Below are 25,016 nucleotides of genomic sequence, written 5' to 3'. Positions count from 1 at the left end.
AGAGCAGCCACAACAGCTGAAGCTGAGCTGATCCGAAGCCAGGAGCTTCCTTGGGGTCTCCCATGCGGGTGCAGGGTCCCAACGCTTTGGGCCATTCTCGACTGCCTTCCTAGGCCACAAGCAGGGAGCTGGATGGGAAGCGGGGCTGCTGGGATTAGAACTAGTGCCCATATGGGATGCCAGTGTGTGCAAGGCAAGGACTTTAGCCACTAGGCTACCGTAACAGCCCAAGTCCAACTTTTTAAATCACTAAAACATTGGGGCTGGCCTTGGAGTGCAGTGGCCCACTTGCTTCCGAGCTATTCCATTTCTGATTCACCTCCTTGCCAGTGTGCCTGGGAAAGCAACAGAAGGTGGTGGAATCTTGGGCCCTTGCCACCCATGTGGGAGACCTGGATGGAGTCCCAGGCTCCTGGCTTCGGCCTGGCCCTGCCCTGGCAGTTGTGGTCATTTGGGGAGTGAGCCAAGAGGTAGAAAACCTGTCCCCCTACTCTACCACCTCCAACTCTCTTCTCTCTCCCTCTGTAACTCTGCCTTTCAAATAAATAAATCTTTAAAGATTTATTTTTATTATTATTTTTAATTGGAAAGGCGGATATACAGAGAGGAGGAGAGACAGAGAGGAAGATCTTCCTTCCGATGATTCACTCCCCAAGTGAGCGCAACGGGCCGATGCTATGCTGATCCAAAGCCAGGAGCCTCTTCTAGGTCTCCCACGCGGATGCAGGGGCCCAAAGCTTTGGGCCATCCTCAACTGCTTTCCTGGGCCACAGGCAGGGAGCTGGAAGGGAAGCGGGGCTGCCGGGATAGAACCAGCGCCCATATGGGATCCTGGGCGTGCAAGGCGAGGACCTTAACCACTGCGCCACCGCGCCGGGCCCAAATAAATAAATCTTTAAAAAGAGACAGAAAGAAGGACAGAAAAAAAAGTCATCACAGGAACAGCTGAGGTTTCTGACCCCTTGAAGGTGCTGTCTTTGTTCTTCCCTAGAGAATCACTATGCACTTGGCATCTATCAGTTTCATGCATGATTCCTTCCTTTTATTCTGTGCTTATTAACTTATAAACAATATAGTGCTATTTTGCAGGGCTTTAAATTGTACTCAAAAGCGTATATCACTCCACAAACGATTAATTTACTTTCAATGTGTTTTTGTGATTTATGTATGGTTACATATAACTTTAATCCTGCAGCTGTTGTGTAGTATTCTATTATATGAACATATCAGATTTATCATTGTATTTTCTGATAATTCATAAGATTCTGCTATGGATTTGACTCAAAACAAAGCTACTGCACTTTAACTGTGCATTGGAACTTTTAATAATGAAAGTACAAAATTATTTACAGTAACATGTGTTTTCTTGACACAGATCATTCCAGAACGGAAGTATGGAAATTTGGTGATATTGTCATTGAACTACTATACCACTGGGGACACATCTGTTTAGCTCTCATAAACAAAAAGCAAAACAGTGCAATTATACCACCGTTGCCCTCCAAGACAGACAACTATATTTGCGCAAAAATGCCAGGTGCAACTTTGCCAGGAAAATGTTAGTAGAATTGGTACTGTATTTAGGATGTTTGGTCACCTTCAGTTTTGTTTGTTAACATGAAATGGTCTTGACAGGAAAGGAGTGCAACATGGACACCGTCTGTTCAAACACATTTCCTTCAGTGTGCGCTTCACTTCAAGAGAAATTTTACCTAAAAAATCTTCAGTTAATGTCATTATAACTAAGTGCATCTCGAGTGTATTACAGATTATAAGGAAAAGTTCCTGTTATTTGGAGCTGAGCATCTGTTGCAAGACTGTTGTGGTTAGTTGGGTACATAGTTTTCATTCTTTAAAGACACAAAGTAAGACTGAGGATTTACAAAAAAAAAAAAAAAGGTTGCAACTTTTACAGCAATGGAGTACCAAATAATAAAGATTTTAAAGAAGTTAGGAATTCTTTTTCTTTTTTTTTTTTTCAGGGACTTCTCTTTATACCACCTCTTCCTTCGTCCTGCCCTAACCATCCCAACCAGCCCCTTATGTAACAACTTAAAATTCATCTTAATGAACAGAAAATCATTTGGGGAAATGGTTGCCCATGACTCATGGAAAAAAGATAATTTTTTTTTTAGTGACCAAAACTCTTAAGTTCAAGAACTACCAAAAAAAAAAATTATACTTCTTTAAAGCTTGTTATTGTGGCAAACTTTACTTCCTTGTTGTGAGATTTCATCTTTCCAATAAGATATCTGATGACAGAGTCCATTTTTTAATAAAATTTGGGGAAATTAAAATTTATTTTCTTTATTACTTTGACAAAATGTGATGTGTTGCAAACATCTTCAAATTCAAGATTTGAGGTCCCTTTTTAACCTCTCCTGATAAGATGCCAGTGTTATTACCAGCCTCAGCTCTTTCACGATCCCCTACCCACTGCTAACCTATGAGCCTGCTTCATGTTTGGAAGAGGAGTTTTAGCACATTTGGGACATTTCTAGAAACAATGTTCTTGAAGATATTAAACTGATAGCCACATAACCTAATGGCTTCAGAGCTAGCATACGGAAGAGCTCTCTGTGAATACAAGTGGCATTTTAAGTAGCATGGAAAGATTTGGCCAAATGCTGTGTTTTTAACCAGTGCATGGGAATCAAGTTAACTAAATGGTTTCCAGCTTAATAACAAATATGCATTTGCATGGCACTTGAACTTGTTTAAACTGTTTTCACACTGTTGATCCTCCCAACAATCTACAAGGTTAGTGGTCCAGATGCTGCCTCTATTCACAAATGAGAAGACAGATTCAAGGAGTGTGAGTTTGGACACTGCTCAGGACGCTGCCTGGGACACATACACCTCATTCACAGTACCTGGTTCCTGTTCTGGCTCCTCCACTGAGCCAGCTTCCTGTTGTCTCAAGTTCTTGGGTTCCTACCTACCACCTGGGAGACTTGGATGGAATTCTGGGGGCTCTTGGGATTGGCCCAGCTGCATTTGGGGAATGAACCTGTGGATAGATCTCTCTTCTCTCTTTTTCTGCCTGTTTCTCCAATGAAATGAAAATAAATTTCAACACATTAAAGTGAATGAGATGTCCATGAGGGCTACAAACAGCCACCCCGAATCAGGATGGACCTAGACATCGAACACGTTCTGAAGTTACTAATGACCATGCAATCAGGCTTTCAGAAGCTACTTTATAATCAACCAATCAACACGCTAGATGGGTTGAATTTGTTTAACCATAATTCAAGTAAAAATCTATCCTCCTTTGGTGAATATTTAGCTTATTGGCTAAGATGGCAATTAGAGGGTACAACATTGTGGTACTGTGGTTAAGCTGCTAAGACACATACATCCCAAAAAAGCACTGGGACTGGACCCGCTAACGAGCCTGGGAAAGCAGCAGCAGATATGCTGAGACCAACGTGACTCCCAGCCCCAGCCGCATCCATATCTTCCTGGTTAGTAAATCAATTCAGTTCTTTTGGCTCAGGAGCTGGTAACAGTCAAATCTAGATAGCTGCTCATTCTGTTAAATAAAATTAGCCTGCAACAGCCCATCCCATATCATCCGTGGTTGCTTTCACACTACACAGGTAGAGAAGAGTAACCGACAGAGATGAGATGCCCACAGAGTCTAAAATACTTGGTTACTTGCAGAAAAGGTTTGCCTGCCCCTACTTTGGCTATAGTTTTGAAACTTTGTGTTGCTAAATAATGTGATTTTTTTTTCCCCAAATGCAATGTAATGATGTGAATCCTTTCTCAACAGGCACACAAGCACACACACTTTCTTCCCATCCAAACTTTCACCAATGTTACTACGTGGTCTTAAACGAGGTCAATATTGTGTTTTATCAATGCTATTTAGGATATAGCAATGTGGCAAGCTACAATTGTTTTCCATTCCTACACATATTTTACTGCCACCTGGAGTTAATGTTAAAAGAAAACTAAAATAGCTCTAGTACCATACAAGCAGATTTCAAAGGAAAAACACTATGCTGATAAGTTATTTCATAATGCAAAATGGTCGATTAACTAAGACACAACAATCTTATGTAGTAATGGGATTTAAAATATATAAAGTGGGACCCAGCATGATGGCTCAACTGGTTAGTTAATCTTCCTTGTTGCAAGTGCCCGAATCCTATATGGGTGCCAGTTGGCCTTCCTCTTCCCATTCTGCTCTCTGTTTCTGGCCTGGAAAGCAGTTGAGGACAGTACAAAGCCTTGAGACCATGCACCTGTGTGGGAGACCTGAAAGAGGCTCCTGGCTCTTGGCTGTGGATCGGCTCAGCTCCAGCAATGGTGGCCATTTGGGGAGTGAACCAGCGGGTGCAAGAGCTTTCTCCCTACAAGTCTGACTTTCCAATAAAAAAAAAAATAACTTACTAAAAACAAACACTTCTTGGGGGTGTGTGTTATGGTGTAGTGGATGACACCACTGCCCAGGATTCTCACATCCCACATTTAGGTACCAACTTCCACTTCCAGTCCAGCCCCTTGTTACTATGAGGCAGCAAGTGCTGTCCCAGGTACTTGGGTCCCTGCCACCTACCTGTCTGACTCCAGGTTTCTGGTCTCTGCCTGGCCCGTCCTCAATTCTGGCTGTTGCAGCCATTTGCGGAATGGGTTAAACCTTGGAAAATCTGTTTCAAAACAACAAAACTGAAACAACTCAGTCCTATGGGAGCCACTATCGGCATATGGATGTTCATTTCTACATAATTGACTTGAATTAGTCATCCATACACTGAACACTTCAGAGAGAGGAAAGCCAAAAATCAAGAGGGTTTCACTAAATCTGAGTATCAGAATTACTAAAATTCAGATTGTTAGGCACCATTCCCTAGTTCCAATTCCGCAGGTTGGGGTAGGGCTCAAGAACTGGCAACCCCAACATCTCAGACTGACACCGCCGGTCCAGGCCCACACTGAGCTAACCACCGGCCCAGAATCATGTTTTCCCTTTTTCATTCCGCTTTGCCCAGACAGCCCGAAATGCGCTTCCAAAATGCGAGAAAAATGACTCCGAGATACGCGAAAAGTGACTCCGACCGGCGAGACAACTCGCGCACAGCTTCCGGGCCGCCCCAAACCGCGCGAGAGTTCACGTGCCGGCGCGGCGTTAGCGTCACGTCGGCGACGGCCACGTCCGGTGTTCCGCGGAGCAAGATGGCGATTCCGGGCAGGCAGTGAGTGATGGGGAGTCAGGCGGGGCACGGAGCATTGAGGAGAACCGTGTTTGTGGCACTCGCTGCTCTAAACTGAGTGAAAGTGCGCCGAAGTCAAGGGGCTGTGTCGTCCTCATTAAAGACGGGAAACCCCGAGGAGTTTTGAGGCACATATCCCCTCCCCCAGAGATGTTCCAGGCTGGCAGCCCCAAGTTTGAGAGGGAGAGAAACTTGTGAGGAAATACAGGAAGTGAGGCTGAGGGGCAGAGAGCGAGACTTTTCTATCTTCCCAAAGCTCGGTCTGAGGCCCCTCAGTCTTGCTTCCTACCCCGCGCTTGAGTTTCTCCCCGCTTGGCTGCGCTCGGGATGGTGGTGGGGGATGGTTGGGGGAAGAGAATGTTCCCGGCTTCCCTGAGGGGACCTTGCCCCTGGCAGGGCCTCGGACGCCAGGGTCGGCACGCAGGATTGGGCCGTACGTCCGTGGGGGCGATGCTTTGGCGTGTAACCCTTACTTAGGACGCGGCTTTTCGCTCTTCATAGACACCAAGGGAGACTTGGGGGAGTCGGGGCTGTGGGCGAGGGTCAGGTGTCCCCACACAAGACAGCTGAGCCTAATGGGGGAATGGGGTTCGGGCTTGGGTCAGGTGTTCCCAAGTGAGCCTAATGCAGGAAAATGGGGTGGGGGCGTGGGGCAGGTGTTCCAAGGCAGGTGAGCCTAAAGAAAGATAACTGGAACTTGTCAGGATGATGTGGGTTTCTTAGATGAACTCCGCCTCCCCCCTTGCTTTTCGATTACATTATTCAGTAACTTCTTAAAAAGTAACAGCACAGCCGGGAGGCGTGGGGCGAGCTGGCCATTTTCTTGAGAAGTCCAACCACAGGATTTTTCACAACATGAACTGAGTTTTTGCACTGCCGTGTTTTTGTAAAACGCTTACTGACCATCTATAACATTTCTCAACTCTTCGCTCATTCTTTGATGAAAATGAGCCGGGCCTATACCCGAAATCACAGGGGTAATTATGAAAACCTGTGATGTAGTGAATGTAAGCTCGTTGCAAATCAAACAGCTGGTTGAGTGTAGCCCGTCTCACTTTGGCAGCTTCCCCTGGAACAGGCAGTATGGTTTTTAATTTTGTTGTAAATAACACTTCATGGTATAATCTCTGTTTCGAAAAAAAAAAATGCAGGTATGGGCTTATTTTGCCAAAGAAAACACAGCAGTTGCACCCCGTTCTACAAAAACCTTCAGTGTTTGGAAATGATTCTGATGAGGACGAGGAGGTAAGGGAATTTACGCTTAACTCCTGCATTGTTGGGAATGTGAATTGTAAAAAAAACAACAAAAAATGACTTTGTGTGTATGTTCTTGCCTTCTTGCAGTGTTTATAGAGTATCATTTAGAGAAATAACAAAAGGAGAGTTTAAAGAAAAACTCTGCTGGTTTTTATATATAGTTTTTTAAAGCTCTGAATTTCAGTTACATTGAATCAGTTGCTGTTTTTTCACAGAACTAAAATTAATGCAAGAAAATTATTGGTGTTAAGATTCCTAGAAAATTATCTATTAGGATGTGCCTAGTTTCGTTAGAAGTTGTTACTAGCCACACGGTTCCAGCTTTGTTAGGTTCCAGCTTTGTTAACCGTGCTGCGGGATGGCGCTTGCGCCCTTCTCAGGGGCCTGCCTTCTGTTACTTCGGCTTGTGCTGAAGTTGCTGAGTAATGACAACGGTCATGATGGTTGTGGACAAGTTACCGTAGAGGGTCCTCCAATAATACCTACTATGAATGTTTTCTATCTTGGCAACCAAAACAGTGTTTCCTATGAAATCTACACTCCACCCCACCCCACCCCACCCCCAGTTTAGAGCAGCGACAAACCCAACTATGAGCGTATCTAACACTTCAGACTTTCTAAAAAAGTTTTTTTAATGAATTTTATTTTTTAGAATGATTACATGGTGGATCAGGTGGGAGTGATGTAGGTGTAGGGAAAATTGGGTATACTCATTGCTTTCAGATGTACTGTTTCTTCTTGTTTCTGAGGGAAGAAGAGAGACAAAGGGGGAACCCACTCATGACTTTCCACACATCCCAGTACCAATTGCCTTTCCTACCAATTTCCCTGGTACTACCTCTTCTGTGACAGGAAAGGAGCTTCTCTTTTATGGAAGTTTTTACTGATTATCTACAGGTTCAGCACCCCAAATCCAAAATTCCAAATGCTCCCAAATGCAAAGGTTTTTAAGTACCAACATGACTTCACAAGTGGAAAATTCCACATCTGACCTCATGTGACGAGCCATAGGTGGAACAGGTGCATTATAAGTACTGTACAAAGTACCCTTAGACTGGGTGTGCAAAGTATGTATAAAATACACGAGTTTTTTGTTTAGTCTTGGATTCTGTCCTCAAAACTCATTATGTATGCCAAAATATGAAACTTAAAATCTGAACTTTTCGTTCCAAACATTTTGGATCGGAGGTACTTGTAATAGCTAGGCAAGTAATTGCATGTATTTGATATTTCTTTACTTTTGATGAAATTGGCTTTATAGGGCTTTAAAAATTAGATATTATTTGCATAAAATAAAACTTATAGATGCTGAGTGTATAGGTTGCTGATTGGTGACAGACATCTTGGTCCTCATCTTGGTGTAGAGAACCTTTTTGCCCTGAAGGTGCTTCTGGGTCTTCCCCTAGGCAAAAATAATTGCCCATGCATTCTCTTAGGGAGATTAGTTTTACTCTTTGTAGAAGTTCTTATGAAAAAGATCGTGCATACTATCAATCTGATCTGGTTGTAGAATCATGTTTTCTTTAAAATTTTATTTATATTTATTGGAAAGGTTTACAGAGAGAAGGACAGAGAAAGATCTTCCTTCTGGTTCACTTCCCTAATGGCCACAATGACCAAAGCTGAGCTGATCTTAAGCCAGGAATTAGGAGCTGCTTCGGGTCTCTCACATGCTGCTGTTGGGTCCCAAGGCTTTGGGCCATTCACTGCTTTCCCAGGCCTCAGGCAGGGAGCTGGATGGGAAGTGACGCAGCCAGGACACAAACTTGGGCCCATATGGGATGCTGGTGCTTGAAGGTGGAGGTTGAGTCACAATGTTGGCCCCAAATCCTATTTTTCTTAAAGTAGATATTTTTCCTTAAGAGTGGCTTGACGTTTTTCAGTTTTGTTTTTACCTCTTTTTTAAAATTTAAGACTAATTGTTCATAAGAAAAATTAAAGTCACTGATGAAGTTCCTACTTCTGTGTAGCCAACTACATTAATTTCGGATAAGGTGTTGGGGAAGGTACCAGTTACAACTCTTGAATTACTTTCCCAAAATATTTTGTTTTTGTCAATATGTAATACCTGGCTAAGGCTAAGAGTTGATCAGTCTGTCGTCGTGGCCTGTATGTTTTATCCTCTGTAGTAGCCTCCTAGCACAGTCTTTCGGGGACTGTATACGGACGGTTAGGATGTTGTGAAGTGTTCAGCTCTCACTGGAACTGTGCAGTGGATATCTTGGGGTCTTGGTGTTTACCTGAGCTGGTGATTTGTGATGTGGTTCGGTGTTTCCTCGTTGCTGGGTAGCAGCATGAACAGGGTTCCATTTTCTGTATGTGTTCACGCGTTAGCTTCTTGTTTATCTTTGCTGTTGTGGACAGTGCCGCACTAAGTACAAGAACAATGACACCTCTTCGATGTACTGCTTCATTTCCTTTGGATATATAAATATACACACATATATAGTTTTTCTTTATACTGTTTTCCATAGTAGCTGTACTAGTTTACATGCTCACCAGCTGTGTGAATAGTTTTGTTTGACCAGCACTTATCTTTTGCTTTCTAGTATCAGCCATTCTAATAAGGGTGATTGACATTGTCTTGCATTTCCCTCATGATAAATGATACTGTGCATGTTTTTACAACCTGCTGACCACCTAACATGTTTTTGAGAAATGTGTATTGTGTTTATTCCCCATTTAAAAAAATACTTATTTTTATTGCAAAGCCAGATATATATATAAAGGAGGGGATACAGAGAGGAAGATTTTCTGACTGATGATTCACTCCTCAAATGGCCGCAACGGCTGGAGCTGAGATGATCCAGAGCCAGGCGCCAGGGACTTCCTCCGGGTCTCCCACATGGGTGCAGGGTCCCAAGGCTTTAGGCCGTCCTCGACTGCTTTCCCAGGACATAGGCAGGGAGCTGGATGGGAAGCGGGGCTGCTGGGATTAGAACCGGTGCCCATGTGAGATCTTGGCATGCTCAAGGTGAGGACCTTAACCACTAGGCCATGGCACCGGGCCCAATTCTCATTTGTAATCAGATTTTTTTGTTGAGTTGTTCCATCCATGTTCCTAATATTAATCCCTTATCAGATACATAGTTGGCAAATATTTTCTCTCATTCTGGAGATTCTGTTCACTCTTGTTTGTTTCCTTTGTTAAATACATTTTTGAATTAAAATGTTTTCAACTTAGCTTGATAGGTTCACCTAGACAAGTCTGTCGTAAGTTAAGGAATGAGTATGCAGTGTTGCTTTGAACCAATGTGTAGTTTACTGAAATAGACAGACTTGTAAATGTTAATATAATGAAGACTGAAATTTGGAAAGGAAATACTTCTGAGGATTCCTGTGTGCCCTTTGCACTTCATTTGATCTTTATGATTATCCTGTAATAGGTTATTGTTATTCTCATTTTATAGACAAGGAAATTGTTTATAATTTCCTTGGTTAATTAATTTATCCAAGGTTAATTAATTTATCCAGGGCCATGCAGGTAATAAGTGGCAACATTTGGATTTGAACACAGGCCTCTTTGACCGTAAATCTGTACCTTTTCCATTCACTCTGTGTGTGTGTGTGTGTGTGTGTGTGTGTGTGTGTGTGTGTGTAAGATTTTACTTATTGGGAATGTAGAGCAACAGAGATCCATTTTCTGTCTGCTGGTTCATTCCCTAAACAGCCATAGTAGCCACATCTGTGCCAGATTGAAGCGAGGAACCAGGAATCCCTTCCTGGACTGCTGAGAAGAATTGCAGGTACTTAGGCCGTCCTCCGCTGCTTTCCCGGGTCCCTTAGAGAGCTGGATTGGAAGTGGAGTGGACTGAAGCATGAGGAGGACCAGTGGCAGCATGTAGTGCAGCCGGCTAGAAGGCAGCCTGCAACTTTGGTTTGAGTCCTGGTTGCTTTGCTTGCTATCCAGCTCTCTGTTGATTCACCTGGAAAGCAGCTGATGGCCCAAGTAGCCTATGTAGAAAACCAGGATGGGGTTACAGGTTCCTGGGTTTGCACTAGTCCTGCTCCAAACACTCCTCCATCCTGTTTGAATAATAGTTAGAAAATGTAAATGAAATGTGAAAGATAAAGTGATTCACTTTTCTGTAGGAATAGGCATTTACACAGCATTTAAGGTTGTGTTAAAATGAATAAAAAATTGGGTTGGGAGAGAATAGTGAATAATATAGTAAAAATACAAGGCAATTTTCATGGAATAATGTGACTCAAGGAGGGAGTTAAGGGAAAAGTTGTAGATTTTACTGGTGGTTTATATTTGTGAGTAGCTTTTGAGTTCAGAAATGTGATCACACTTTTGTCCTGGGAAGGAACTTGAGTTGTGAAACATAAACAGGAAGAAATGAGAAATGAAGACCAAGGTTTCTGTTAGAAGGGCTCTATAGTAGTTCAGGTGAGAGATGAAGACCTTAATAAAGACAAAATCAGTGGGAATAAACCAGGTCAAATATGAGGTACAGAGAAATAAACCATGAAATTGAGTAAGTAGAAGCATGATGACTCAAACTGCCTGTTCTGGGGCTGGTGCAGTGGCTTAGCAAGCTAATCTTCAGTCTGCAGTTCATGTCCTGGCTGCTCCACCTCAATCCAGCTCCCTGTTTATGGCCTGGCAGTGGAAAACAGCCCAGTTCCCAAGCCCTTGTGGCCACTGGGTAGTGAACCAGCAGGTGGAGGAGCTCTCTGTCCTCTTCATAGATCTGTCTCTCAAATAAAAGGAAATCATTAAAAATGTTTTCTTTTGTGGGTAGCTAAGAAGGTTAATACAAGAGGAAGGAGAAATTGGATGCATAAATTCTGTGTTTTACAGTAAGGTAGAAAAACAAATGCCTTTTGATATTTATTTACAACTTAAAAATATATTTATAAATGAGTTATTGTATTTATTTGAAAGCAGAAAGAGACACATCCATCTTCCATTGACTGGTTCATCTCTCAAATGCCTGTGGTAGCCAGGGGTGGACCAGGCCAGAACCAGTAACCAAGCGCTCAGTCCGGGTCTCCTGATAGCCCTGGCCTGGGTAACCATCTGGGGCATGAACTGACGGATGGAAGATCTCTCCCTCCATCTCTCCTCTCTGTCACTGTGACTCTCTCAGATGAATAAACTTTTTTTTTTTTTTTAAGATTTTATTTTTATTGGAAAGGCAGATATACAGACAGGAGGAGAGACAGAGAGGAAGATCTTCCGTCCGATGATTCACTCCCCAAGTGAGCGCAACAGCTGATGCTATGCCGATCCGAAGCCAGGAGCCTCTTCCGGGTCTCCCACGCGGGTGCAGGTTCCCAAAGGCTTTGGGCTGTCCTCGACTGCTTTCCCGGGCCACAGGCAGGGAGCTGGAGGAGAAGCAGGGCTGCCGGGATTAGAACCGGTGCCCATATGGGATCCCGGGCGTGCAAGGCGAGGACCTTAACCATTTGCGCCACCGCGCTGGGCCCAGTGAATAAACTTTAAAAAAAAAAAAAAGCTGAGCTCTAAATTGCATAGCATATATTCTTCATTTTAAGGTGTACAATTTGAAAAGTTGTGGAACTATCTAATTTTAGAATGTTTTTATAACCCAGATAGAAATGTGTGCCATTATTATTCATTCCATGTTCTCATACCCCTCAACCCTGGGGACTGTCAGTGTGCGTTGTGTTTCATTCAGTAAGTAAAGAGAATCATGCAGTAGGGGGCCATTGGCTTAGTGTGATTCTCAAGGTTATAACGTGCATCAGTACTTTGATTACAGAATAACGTCCCATTTATGTAGGTACCACATATGACTTATCCATTCGTCACCTACTGGACATTTGTGTCTCCAGTTTCTGGCTATTATAAATAATGCTGCTAGGAATGTTTGCATATAGGTTTTTGTGTGGGCTTGTGTTCTCACTTCCATTAGACTGATATGCACAAAAGAATGAAGTCTAGTCCCCAGAAGAACATTTTTTTAGTGTTCAGCTGTATGTGAATAATATATTAATATACTATTTATATATTTGTGAAGGTTTAGTGTATATTAACTAATATATATTAAATAGTAAATTATTATTAAAATCTTTTTTTGGACAGCTAGTCAACAAATTAGGCAACAAGTAAAACTGAGTACTTTGGAAAATGTACCTTTTGATTGCTCTCCTAGAGCATTTGATACGCTTGGAGAGGGGCTGTTGCAAGCAAAGCTGCAATTCTTTGCAATTCAGCAGGAACAGTTAGGTCTCTCAAGATCCTGGTTTTTCTGCAGTGGTCCAGTAGAGGGGGCCCTAGCACACAGATTGTCTTTGATTATCTGCTTATTTTCAGGGTCACTTTAAAAGTGGAAAAGCGATGGAGTCCAGCACTTATAATTATTGAGTAGCTGCTTTTGAAACTATCAGAACTGATTAGGAATTACCATTTGGGACAAAGGTGGAAGGGTAGCAAGGGGAGGGAGTTTTCAGCTCATGAGTAAGAAGGTGAATTCTGTTAGCTGCTGGCAAATCCTAACTGTTGGGGAGGCTTTGCTACCACATTAATGTTCCATTTTTTCCAGCTCATCCACTCTTTTTCAGTCTTGTTTTTAACCACGTCCCTTTCATCTCTGGAGTTATGTTAATGATTTTAATTTCCTTGCTCCCCTTTAAATACGCTTCAAATACAGTTGTCAGATTAATATACCTAAAAGCACAGTTCTAACCACGGTTGCTCCCTTGCTCTGGAGCTAATTGTATTTTAAATGTAATTTGTTAGGCCTAATTGAAAGCCATCCCCGTTCTCTGACCTCACCATGTTTATTATCACTTTCTCCTAACTGCTGCTCCTTGCAGAGTACACTAGCATGGTTGGAGTTTTTCACGACTCCACTTTCCTTTAGAAAGAGTAGTCTCCTCATCTCCATGTCAAGATTGTAATCATCCGGGCCCAGTGTAGTAGCCTAGTGGCTAAAGTCCTCACATTTCATGTGCTGGGATCCCATATGGGTGCTGGTTCTTCCCATCCAGCTCCCTGCTAAAAAGTGGCCTGGGAAAGAGGACAGCCAAGGCCTTGGGACCCTGCACCCAAATGGGAAGCCAGGAAGAAGCTGCTGGCTCCTGGCTTCGGATCAACTCAGCTCGGGCTGTTGGGGCCACTTGGGGAGTGAATCAGCAGATGAAAGCTCTTCCTTTCTGTCTTTCGTCCTCTCTGTATATGTGGCTTGCCAGCAAAAATAAATGAATCGTAAAAAAAAAAAGTTTGTAGTCATCCATCAAACTCCAGTGTGAATGATACAGCTCAAGATGCTTTTTCTCCACTGGAAATGCTGTTTTTCATTTTCTAATGCTTTTTATCTTTCTTAAAGCACTCAACTTTTTAGACCTTATGCTGTACATTGTTTGTATATATGTCTTGTCACTGTTGAATAATTATTTTTTTAAGATTTAGAGAGACACAGAGAGATCTTGCTTCCTCCGATTCACTCCTCAGATAGCTGCAACAGCCAGGGCTGGGCCATTCCAAAGCAAGAAGCTTATCTGGCTCTCCACATGGTGACTGTGACCCAAACACTGGGACTGACTTTGACTGCTTTCTGAGGTGCGTTAATGGGGAGCTGGATCAGAAGTGGGCCAGTGAAACTCAAGCCAGCACCCAAATGGGATATCTGCCTTGCAGGCTGTGACTTAACCTGTTATGCCACAGTGTACAAAGAAACTAGTTCCACAAGATAAGATTTTAATGTCTAGGCTGGTTTCCAAGTATGAATAAGTTTATTTATTGAGTTGTTTTAGCTGTTTGTATTGTAAAAAGCCAGGTAGTGAATGTTTTAAGGTTTTTAGATCAGCTACTAATTTTATTCCCAGTGTGAAAGTAGCTTTTAGACAGTATATAAATGATAAGCATGAGTAATGAATGTGAATAATATTTCAGCAACAGAAACAGATGTGAGTTAGATTTGGCCCATATCCTATAACTTGGTGGGTCCTGACCTATGTAACTATTCCCAAAAGCACTTGTGGAAACATATTTCACTCATATTAGAAGCTGGTTGATGACTGAGATAGTTGGATATTGCATGACAAATTAAACTTAAGAAACACTTATGATAAATATTTGTTATTTTTTCGGCACATGGTGAATTTTTCTCAGTCTTGGCAATCAAAATGCTTATTTCTAGACAGTAGTGTGCTTGTGAAATCCAATTTTCCAACATAGTTCATATGCCATGAGGAAATGTGATGATAAGAAAATTGTTGCTTTGACCCTGTACTAGCAAACTCATGCAAGAATCAGGTCTGTGACCATCTCAGATGAAGTTTCTTTGGAGATCCCTCCAGCTGAACTGCTGAGCTTAGAACCACAACCATGAAGAGACTGTCAGCCAGGGGACTCTGAATAGATTTCTTTGCGATTGGAACTGTGAGATTGGCAGCAATCCAGAACTGATGAACTATCAAAACTGCTTGAGCAGGACCCTCGGAATGTGCCTCCCGTTGGGCATCGGGGATGGGTGGGAGATTGGGTGGGGCTTTTCCCTTTGTAACTCCCCTAACTCCAGATACAGGAAAAATGATAATATAGTGTGGAAACTATGGTATTACCCACTTTCACCCTGTAGCCTTTGACCCTTTGTACCCTAATCAATTAAGTAAGATTATTAAAAAAAATAACTTCTAAAAAAAATTGTTGCTTTGGATGCTATCTAGCTGTTTGACCTCTTTGAAACAAAGTGTTAAGTTGAACTAAATAGATAAAATTACAAACTTAATTTTTGTATGCGTGTGACAGAGATTCAAAAGTAATATTCAGATTGAACATTAATTTTCATGATCTACAGAGAGTGAAGAAAAACATTAAAACCCTGGCAGAGAAATGGCTAGTACAGGTTTGTGGACAGGTATAGCAGAATTAGAGATAACTGAGGGACATTAGGAAAACAACTGTCATTTTTTACTGTCATGTTTGCAACTACTGTTGATAATGATAATGATGGGCATAGCGAGGTAACGTAGTGGCTAAAGTCCTCGCCTTGCATACACCGTGATCCCATATGGGTGCCAGTTCATGTCTCAGTGGCCCCACTTCCCATCCAGCTCCCTGCTTGTGGCCTGGAAGAGCACGGAGGACAGCCCAAAGCCTTGGGACCCTGCACCCACCTGGGAGATCCAGAAGCTCCTGGCTCCTGGCTTTGGATTGGCTTAGCTCTGGCTGTTTTAGCCACTTGAGAAGTGAATGAAAGGAAGATCTTTTACTTTGAATCTCCTTTCTCTTTGTAAATTTGCCTTTCCAATAAAATTAATCTTTTAAACAGAAGATTATCAATGTAGAAAACAGCTGCAGATTTTTATAGGAATTGGTTTCAGTTTTATGGATTAATTAACGGGTAGGATAGTGTTTTGGAAATATTTTAAACTTTCCATTTATAAAAACTGTCCTGTTTATTCTTTATTCTTTAGCAAATTGTTAGAGCAATTTAATATTTTTTTTTTAATCGAGGTCACCCTCAGGTTTGGTGTTGTTTTATTTCTAAGTACCTTAGAACCCTTGTTATTATTGCATTTTTAACAATTTTTAAAGATGTGTATATGTATATACAAATGTACATACATATACATATGTATATACAAATGTATATACATATACACATATAATTTTTTATATATGTAATTTTGTTTTTTTTTTTACTTAAGTCAGAGAGGAGAAATATAGCCATCTTCCATCCATTGGTTCACTCCCCAGATGATCAAAATGACCAGAGTTGACCTGGTTGGAAACTGGGAACCAGGAGCTTCTTCCAGGTCTCCTACATGAGTGGCAGGGCCCTAACCACTTGGGTCTTCCTGTGCTGCTTTCCCAGGCACATTAGCAGGGAGCTGGATTAGAACTGGAGTGGCCAGGATCAGTGCCTCCGTGGGATGCCAACATAGAGGATTAGAATGCTATGCCACCACACCAGTCCTCGTTGTATTCTGGTTTGTTATTACAAAGTATGAATGCTTTTCTCTTTCTTTTCTCTGTCACCTTTTGTTAATTCTAGCATGTATATGGTTCTAATAATTTGGCCACTTTATGTAGATAATTACATAGCTTGTAGTCAGATTTTGTCTCAGTTCTTTTATTTCGTGGCATTCTTTTCATTGTGCTTCTCTGTTTAATGATTTGAAGCTACAATAACGAGAGTGATAGAAACATTCTTGTCATATTTAATGGAAGTAGCTTACAAAATTTCAAGTATGATGTCTGCCCCAAGTTTGAGTTAAACATTTTTTATCATGAAAGTATTTTAATGATTTGTGGAATCTAATAATTAATTTTCTGAAGTTAAATCCTCTTTGTATTTCTGTGATGATGTGCTCCAGTAATCCTGCCACTTCTTTAGGTCTAAGGTGTTTGGCTTAATTGTGGTTGTTCAACATGTACTCTATTTTCCAAATCCTTGATTGTTGAAAGGCTGCTTGCCTGTTATTTTTCTTAGTTAAATATTTACTTGATGGTATATTTTCCAAATAAAGATATATTTCAATACCCATAATCACAGGTCATTTTCTCTTCTATTGTTGAGAAATTCAATGCTGGTTTGTTTTAATCACAGTTCTAAATGTTTTTCTTAATGGCCTGAGACTACTGGATCAGGTTTATTTATGTCCTTTAAACTCTGTGTTTTGGTGCAAATAATTCTGAACTTTTCCTGGAATATATTGTTCCTTTCTTATATATTTATCTTTTGTTTCCTAGAAATTTCCTGTAGTATCAAATACTTTTTTCTCTGATTTGTTTGCTAGGTTATCTTTTAGGAGGAACATCTTTGTCTTCATGTCACCATCCATTCATCTATTCGTTCGCATAACAGATGCTTAATTGATCCCTTGCTCAGTGCCGCTGAAATACAGCTAAAAGCATTATTGCCTTGATTCTGACCTTATGAAAATATTAATGGGCCCAGCATGATAGTGTAGTGACTGAAGTCCTCACCTTGCAACTGCTGAGATACCGTATGGGTACTGGTTTGATCTTGGCTTTTCCACTTCCCATCCAGCTCCTTGCTTGTGGCCTGGGAAATCAATAGAGGACGGCCTAAAGCCTTGGGAACCTGCACCCATGTGGGAGACCCAGAAGACACTCCTGGTTCCTGGCTTCAGATCAGCTCAGTTCCAGCTGTTGTGGTCACTTGGGGAGTGAGCAGGTGGATGGGAAGTCTTCCTCTCTAGATATGCCTTTCCAATAAAAATAAATAAATCTTTAAAAAAAATACTCCTGATTTCATTAGGTATGCTATTCATTTCAGGTTCATGGTAAATAACCTTTTTCAGATGAAGACCATAGACATAATCTTTCCTAAATCTTTTTGTTTTTAAAGATTTGTTTTTATTGGAAAGTCAGATATACAGAGAGGAGGAGAGAGAGGAAGATCTTCCGTCTGATGGTTCACTCCCCAAGTGACCGTAATGGCTGGAGCTGAGACAATCTGAAGCCAGGAGCCAGAAGCCTCTTCTGGGTCTCCCACATGGGTGCAGGATCCCAAGGCCCTGGGCCATCCTCCACTGCTTTCCCAGGCCACAAGCAGGGAGCTGGATGGAAAGTGGAGCAGCTGGGATCAGAACCAGCACCAATATGGGATCCAAGCGCATTCAAGGCGAGGATCTTAGCCACTAGGCTACTCCGCCAGGCCAAGGATACTTTTTTAAAAAAAGATATTTATTTGAAAGAGTGACAGAGGATAGATGGAAAACTTCCATCTTCTGGTTCACTTTCTGAATTGCTGCAACAGTGAGACTCCATCCAGATCTCACAGATGAGTGGCAGAACCATCTCTTGGTGCCACCCAGGTGCATTAGTGAAAAACCACTCATCTGGTGCCGTCACCTAGAGTGATGGGCCATCACCAAGTATGTTAGCAAAAAAACCTGAATCAGAAGCAATAGGAGGATTCCATCCCAGGCACCGTGTAATTACAAGAACAGAAGTTAAATGTCTGTTAGTTTCCTTTCCCAAAAAAGATAACGTGTAATGAACCACCTGGGTGCTGCTGGTAATTCAGAATTCCCAATTAATTTGTTTTATCTTAAAATTTTTTTTGAAGATGCATTTGTTTGAAAGAGCGACAGAATAGGAAAGGGGGCCAGGAGAGCTTCCAAGAACGAGAACTTGAACATTTATGTCCTCCATTTCTCTCTTTAAATGGACACAGGAGCCAAATCTGGGCCAAGCTGAAGCCAGGAGTGAGGAATTTCATCCTGATTTCCCACTAGTGTGGTGGGGCAAGTCCTTGAGCCTACCTTTGGCTAGACACATGAACTTGAAACAGAATCTGATGTGAGCAGCACTAGCCTATTTATTTGAAAGGCAGAGACAGAGATCTTTTATCTGCTAGTTGTGGTTCTCCAAATGCCCCCAGGGCCACACCAAAGCCAGTGGGAATCCAGTGTGGATCTGCTAGAGTGGTGGCAAGGACTCAACCTCAGGCCATTGCCTATAGACTCCCATGGTGTGCATCAGCATGAACCTGGAATTGGGGCCAGAGCCGGAACTCAGAGCCAGGCCCTCCAAATACAGGCACCCCAAATCCCAAGCCCCCCTTTTTTTTAAAACTACGCCATATACCCACCCTTCTTTTCCTCTTTGTGCCTTGTACTTCAGAACATGTTCCTTGGAACCATCCTCTTTTTATAGTCCCTCCACCTCTGTGGATCGTTTTTCTGCCTCAGGTTTCCAGTCCACAAAGGGCACTCCTTGTTTTCTAGCCTGATGAGAAGGTTTATGCCTGTCATCAAGTTTGGCCTAGGAACAAGAGAAGGCTGTAGCATGTTTTAATTTGCTAACTTGAAAGGAAGAGAACTTTGAGTTGCTTTCCTAGATTTAAGATCTTGGGCAGTTTGTTTAATCTCTCTTGATTTCATTTCCTGTATTAAATCTCTCTAATATTACTGACTTTTAATTTGTATTTCAAGGATTAGAGTTAGTGTGTCTAGTACAGTACGTGACACATACTAGAAATACAGTAAGTGGTAGCTTGCTGCAATAATAATGTCTTCTGTGCGTGCAATAATTATTTATCACCGCTGCCTGAGAGTTCTCTGTGCTCCACATCCCACTCTGGTTTGACAGTCATACTTGTCATCCTGGCTTTTTTGTGTGCAATCTTTTAATTGACTCTTGATCTGCAGTTGGGATTGTGGCTGTTAGCTAAGAACTGTCATGTAAGACATGTTCTGCAAATAAGGTAATAATACCTACATGATTACTAAATTTGTTATTTTTATTATTGAATTTGGTTTGCATGCAATTGTATTATGCCCTTTTTACTCATCCTGTTTCACTGATAATGTCTAATTAAAAGATAGCAACATTTTTACTTTCAAATTTGCTAAATTAGCAAATTCTATTTTTCAGAACCTTATACATCATTATAAACATGCTCTGATATTGACTGATTTTAAAACAAAATTCATTTCTGAAAGTATTCACTCTTATTTTCATGTTGTTTCACTGTGTATGGTCAGACAAAAAGCAATAATCCTCCATCTCTTAGATTTATCAAAAGCTGAAAATAAAATAGATCACATCACTTTCTGAAACAAAATTACTTTATTAGTTTAGTAATAATTTGAGGTTACTTTAAAGATAAGAGGCAGCATTTGGAAGAAGATTCATTTCCTGCCTTTCAGCTTTATCTGCAAGAACTACATCTTCAGTGTCAAGAGATTGTGTATTTATAACTGAACTCTAATAAAGTCTGTACTGGGGATGCTGCCCACCTGACTTGGTCATTGTGATTATATATGAGGTGCCAAACTATTGCTTGTTTTTTTTTTGAAAATTTATCAAGCATATTTCATTAAATTTTGCCCCAAACATAGACTACAAGAATTTTGACTATTGTAATGTTATACCTATACTGTTAGTGATATTTCTTTTGAAGACAAGGTTGTATTTATAAATAATCTTGTTCTTTCCTTTAATTGATGATTAAGAATAATTGAAAGAGGTACTATTACTAGTACATGTTTTCACTGATTTTATAACTGCTACCATTTTGGGCTGGTGTAACAGAATATTGACAACCAGGTGCTGATCCCCGCCCATGGATTTAAGCCTACACCACATGTGACAGAACAATATACTCTCTTTCCTATGAACAATCTTAAATTACACTATATTGTATATTTCCTTCCTAGTTGTACTCCTTTTTGCAATATCCTTTTGTCTCAGACATTACCACATAAAGCAGGCATATTAGCAGGGAACTAGATTGGAAGTTGAGTGGACAACACTAACTAGTGTCAGTATGGAATGCCAGTGCTTAAGGTGGTGGTTTGCCTGATGTCACAGTTCTGACTGCCATTTGGGTTTACCGGATGCAATATACTTCTATGTGTAAAAAAAAAAAAAATTCTGCAATAAATCTTTAAAAAAGTTTTTTTTTTTTTCTGGTGTGGTCCCTAGGCAGAGTAGTGTTGCTTTCTGGAGTATTAATGCTGGATACAGGAGGTGGGATGGGCTCTGAATTGGCTCATTTATATGTGAAAGCTGCTCCCGGGTGAGCCCTTTACTTTCTCTGAGAATTGACCATTCCTTAGAGGGGGGAGTAGGTGTCAAATAGACAAATAGAGAATCTAAGAAGATCTGGCCAGCCTGTGACCCAGTGGCTTAAACTGCTTCTTGGATACACACAATGCCAATTAGAGTGGCAGCTCCCAACTGATACACCTGGGAATGTAGCAGATCATGGCCCAAGAATTTGGACTTCTTATAATGCACTTGGGAGACCCAGTAGAGGTTCTGGCTCCTGATTTCAGCCTGGCCCAGCACTGGCTGTTAATAGACATTTGGGAAGTGAATCATCAGATAGAACATCTCTTTCAAATAAACATCTTTAAATGGAAACAAAATTTAGAAAGCAAAGGATGAAATACTTATTCTTCCATACTTTTTTATACTTATGTTTGTATTTATTCTAAAATTTATTTTGCAATGCAGGCTAGCAAAATAAGTTTTCACTTTGGATTTCTACCAACTGGACCAGTTTATCAAATATGGGGATTATTTTCTTTTGAAATTTTTGGTACAGTCAGCTGTACTAAGAGTCTATGGAAGTTGTTTAACTAGTTTTATGAAAATGCATTCTGCCTAAATTTTCAGATTATTAGCAAATTGTTCATAGTAGCATTTTAAAATCTTTTGTTCATTACTTGGGTCTCCTCATTTTTCTTTTGAAAGAACCAGCTTTTGATTTTATTATTTTGCTTTCTGTTGATTCACCCTACATTGGGTAGATTTTTGCTTATTTTTATTTTTGTTACTCTGCAAATCTATCAGTCTTTTTGGTGTAAACTTAATCTTTTTTATGTTCATATCCTTTTATTTAAAAGCAATCTTTATTTGAAAAGCAAAGTGCTGTTGTATTGCTCCAAATGACCACACCTGGGCCAGGCTGAAATCAAATTTCCATCCAGGTCTCCCACATGGGTTGCAGGACCAAAGTACTTGGACCATTTTTGACTGCTCTTCCAGATGCATTTTCAGAAAAGCTGTATTGGAAGTGGAAGAACTCGGACTTGAACCAGCATTGCAGCATGTGATGCTGGCTTCGCAAGTGGTAACCTAACCCAGTTGTACCATAGTGTTGTCCTTAGTTCATTTTATGAAAAGGTTAAGAAACAAATAGAGGTTTTCCACCCACTGGTTCATTCCCCAAACTGGTTGCTATAGGCAAGGCTGAGTCAGGTCAAAACTAGCAGCCCAGAACTGCATCCAGGTCTTGTGTGTGGATGGCAGGGACTGTGGGGACCCAGGCTCCGGCACTTCATCTGCTGCTTCCCCAGGGCTGGAAGCAAGGTTGGAAACAGTGCCTCACAGTGGAACCAGGCACTCAGATGGGATGTGCTCATGTCCCAGATGGTGACTTGGCTGCTTTAATCTTACATTCCCCCAGACACACAGAAATATGTGAACATATTTTTGAATGCTATTTTAACCATATCAGAAATTTTCTAGTATAGATATTTTTATATTTTATAAATACTTAGTAATTTCATCTGAAATTTTAAAAAATATATTTATTTTTATTGGAAAGGCAGATATACAGAGAGAACGAGAGGCAGAAAACTATCTTCCGTCCACTGGTCACTCCCCAAGTGGCTGCTACAGCCAGAGCTGAGCTGATCTGGAGCCATGAACCAGAAGCCAGGAGCTTCTTCTGGATCTCCCATGCAGGTGCAGGGTCTCAAGGCCTTTGGCTGACCTCTGCTGCTTTCCCAAACTATAAGCAGAGCGCTGTGTGGGAAGTGGAGTGGCCAGGGCACAAACTAGATCCCATATGGGATCCTTGCGCAAGCAGGGCAAGGCTTTAGCCACATACCAGGACCCCCATCTTTTAATTAATTAATTATTTATTTAAAGATTTATTTTTACTGGAAAGTTGGATATAAAGAGACAAGGAGAGACAGGAAGATTTTCATTCGCTGAGTCACCCCCTAAGCGTCTGCAATGCCCTGAGCTGCTCTGATCTGAAGCCAGGAGCCTGGAGCCTCTTCTGGGTCTCCCATGCAGGTACAAGATCCCAAGGCTTTGGGCCATCCTCAACTGCTTTCCAGGCCACAAGCCGGGAGCTGGATGGGAAGCAGGGCTGCTGGTACACAAATCAGCACCCATATAGGATCTTGGTTTGTTCGAGGCAAGGACTTCAGCCACTGGGCTACCGCACAGGGCCCAGTTCCATTGTTTTTTATGACTGAGTAGTATTCTATGGTGTACATGTGTTTACTTACCACATTTTGTTGTCCAAACATCTGTTGATGGGCATCTGGGTTTATTTCACATCTTAGCTGTTGTGAACTGAGCTGTTACAAGCATACTGATTTTATCTTAGATAAATTCCTAGGAGTGGGATGTCTGGGTCATATGGTAGATCTATTTTCAGATGTCTGAGGAACTTCATATTGCCTTCCATAATTACTTACTGGTTCACATTTCCACCAACAGCGTGTTAGGGAATCTTTTCCCCCGCGTGCTAGCTAGGTATTTTCTGAGTTGTGTGTTAACAGGCATTGTAACTGGGGTGCAGTGAAACCTCATTGTGGCTTTTGTGTTTATCTGACGGCTAGTGAATCTGTTCATTTTGATAAATGCTGTTCAGAATGTTTGCTCCCATTCTGTTGTATGTTTTTTAACTTTGCTGGTGTTTTCTTTTATAATGCAGAAGCTTCTTAGCTTGATGTAATCTTGTTTATTTTTCTTGGGCCTTTCCGAGAGGCCTTTGCCTGTGCCTGTGTGTTGCTGAATGTAAATAGTGCTTTCTTCCAGTTAGCTGAGGGTGGCAGGCCACAGAGTCATATCCTTGATCCACTGAGAGTTAATTTTTTTAAAAGTTGTAGGATTTTTGTTTCTTATTTCTGCACATGGAGATCCGATTTTCCCTGCTCCTATTGCAGAGACTGTCCATTCTTCCTGGTTGAATCTGGTTCACATCTCAACAGTTGGCTGTAGATGTGTGGATTCATTTCTGGGATTTCTGTTCTTTACCGTTGATCTTCAGGTCTTTTGTGCCAATACCAGGATGTTTTGGTTACAGCTGCCATGTAGTTCATTTTGAAGCTTGGTATTTTGATGCCTTTAGATATTTTTGTTGTTGTTTAAGATTGTTTTAGTTATTTGGAGGCTCTTGTGTTTTGCCTTTTTTTTTTTTAACCTGAAAATGTCATAGATGTTTTGATTGGGATTACATTGAATCTAAATTGCTTTCAGTAATGTGGACATTTTGATGTTATTAATTCTACCAATACTTCTTTTCAGTTTGTATCGGTTTAATTTCCTTTTCTTGCCTATTTGCTCTGCCCAAACTTCTAGGACTATATTGAATGTAGTGAGAGTGGACATCGTTGTCTGGTGGAAATGCCTCCAACTTTTCCCCATACAATATGATGCTGCTGGCAGTGGGTTTTTCATATATTGCCTGAAATGTGTTGAGAAATAATTCTTCTATATCCGATTTGCTTAAAGTTTTTTTTTTTATCATGAAAGGATGTTGTATTTTATCAGATGCTTTCTCTGCATCTGTTGGATAATCATGATTTTTATTTTTGAACTTAATGTGATGTATCATATTTATTGGTTTGCAAATGTTATACCATCCCTGCATATCAAAGATACATCCCACTTAGTCCAGGTGAATAATATTTCTGATGTGTTCTTGGACTCAGTTGGGTAGTATTTTCTCGAGGATTTTTGCATCTATGCTCATCAGGGACACTGGTCTATAGTCCTCTTTCACTTGTATTTTTTTTTCTGGTTTGGGAATTAAGGTGATACTGGCTTCATAAAAATGTTTGGGAGAATTCCCTCCCTTTCAGTTGTTTGGAATAGCTTGAAAAGAATTGGAATTAATTCTTAAAATGTTTGGTAGAATTCAACACTGAACTGAGGGACTTTGTTGCTGATGGACTCTCCGTCTTGCTTATCGGCTTATTTAGGTTTTCTGTGTGGTCATGACTCAATTTAGGTAGATTGTGTGTTTCCATACATCAGTCAATTTCTAGATTTTTGATTTGTTGGCATATAGCTATATATATCAATTCCTGATGATTCTTGGTATTTGTGAGGTG

General features: G+C 41.1%; 2 protein-coding genes across 2 annotated transcripts in view; both read left to right on the top strand.

The window, feature by feature from the left end:
• The window catches only part of EFCAB5 (EF-hand calcium binding domain 5), a 93,477-nt gene extending 91,536 nt beyond the window's left edge, over nucleotides 1-1,941 (top strand). The window contains exon 26 of the mRNA XM_041000233.1: nucleotides 1,376-1,941. Within this exon, the coding sequence (XP_040856167.1) occupies nucleotides 1,376-1,563 (188 nt within the window). The 3' untranslated portion in view covers nucleotides 1,564-1,941. The remainder of the gene's footprint in view (nucleotides 1-1,375) is intronic.
• Nucleotides 1,942-5,116: 3,175 nt separating this feature from the next.
• Nucleotides 5,117-25,016, top strand: part of NSRP1 (nuclear speckle splicing regulatory protein 1) — a 41,126-nt gene continuing 21,226 nt past the window's right edge. Inside the window, exons 1-2 of the mRNA XM_041000234.1 lie at nucleotides 5,117-5,204; nucleotides 6,374-6,467. Coding sequence (XP_040856168.1) covers nucleotides 5,185-5,204; nucleotides 6,374-6,467 — 114 coding nt within the window. The 5' untranslated portion in view covers nucleotides 5,117-5,184. The remainder of the gene's footprint in view (nucleotides 5,205-6,373; nucleotides 6,468-25,016) is intronic.

Source organism: Ochotona curzoniae, unplaced genomic scaffold (assembly GCF_017591425.1).
Source record: "Ochotona curzoniae isolate NIBS_2020 unplaced genomic scaffold, NIBS_Ocur_1.0 scaffold_2453, whole genome shotgun sequence".
NCBI lineage: Eukaryota > Metazoa > Chordata > Mammalia > Lagomorpha > Ochotonidae > Ochotona > Ochotona curzoniae.
This window is presented reverse-complemented; position numbering and strand designations above follow the sequence as displayed.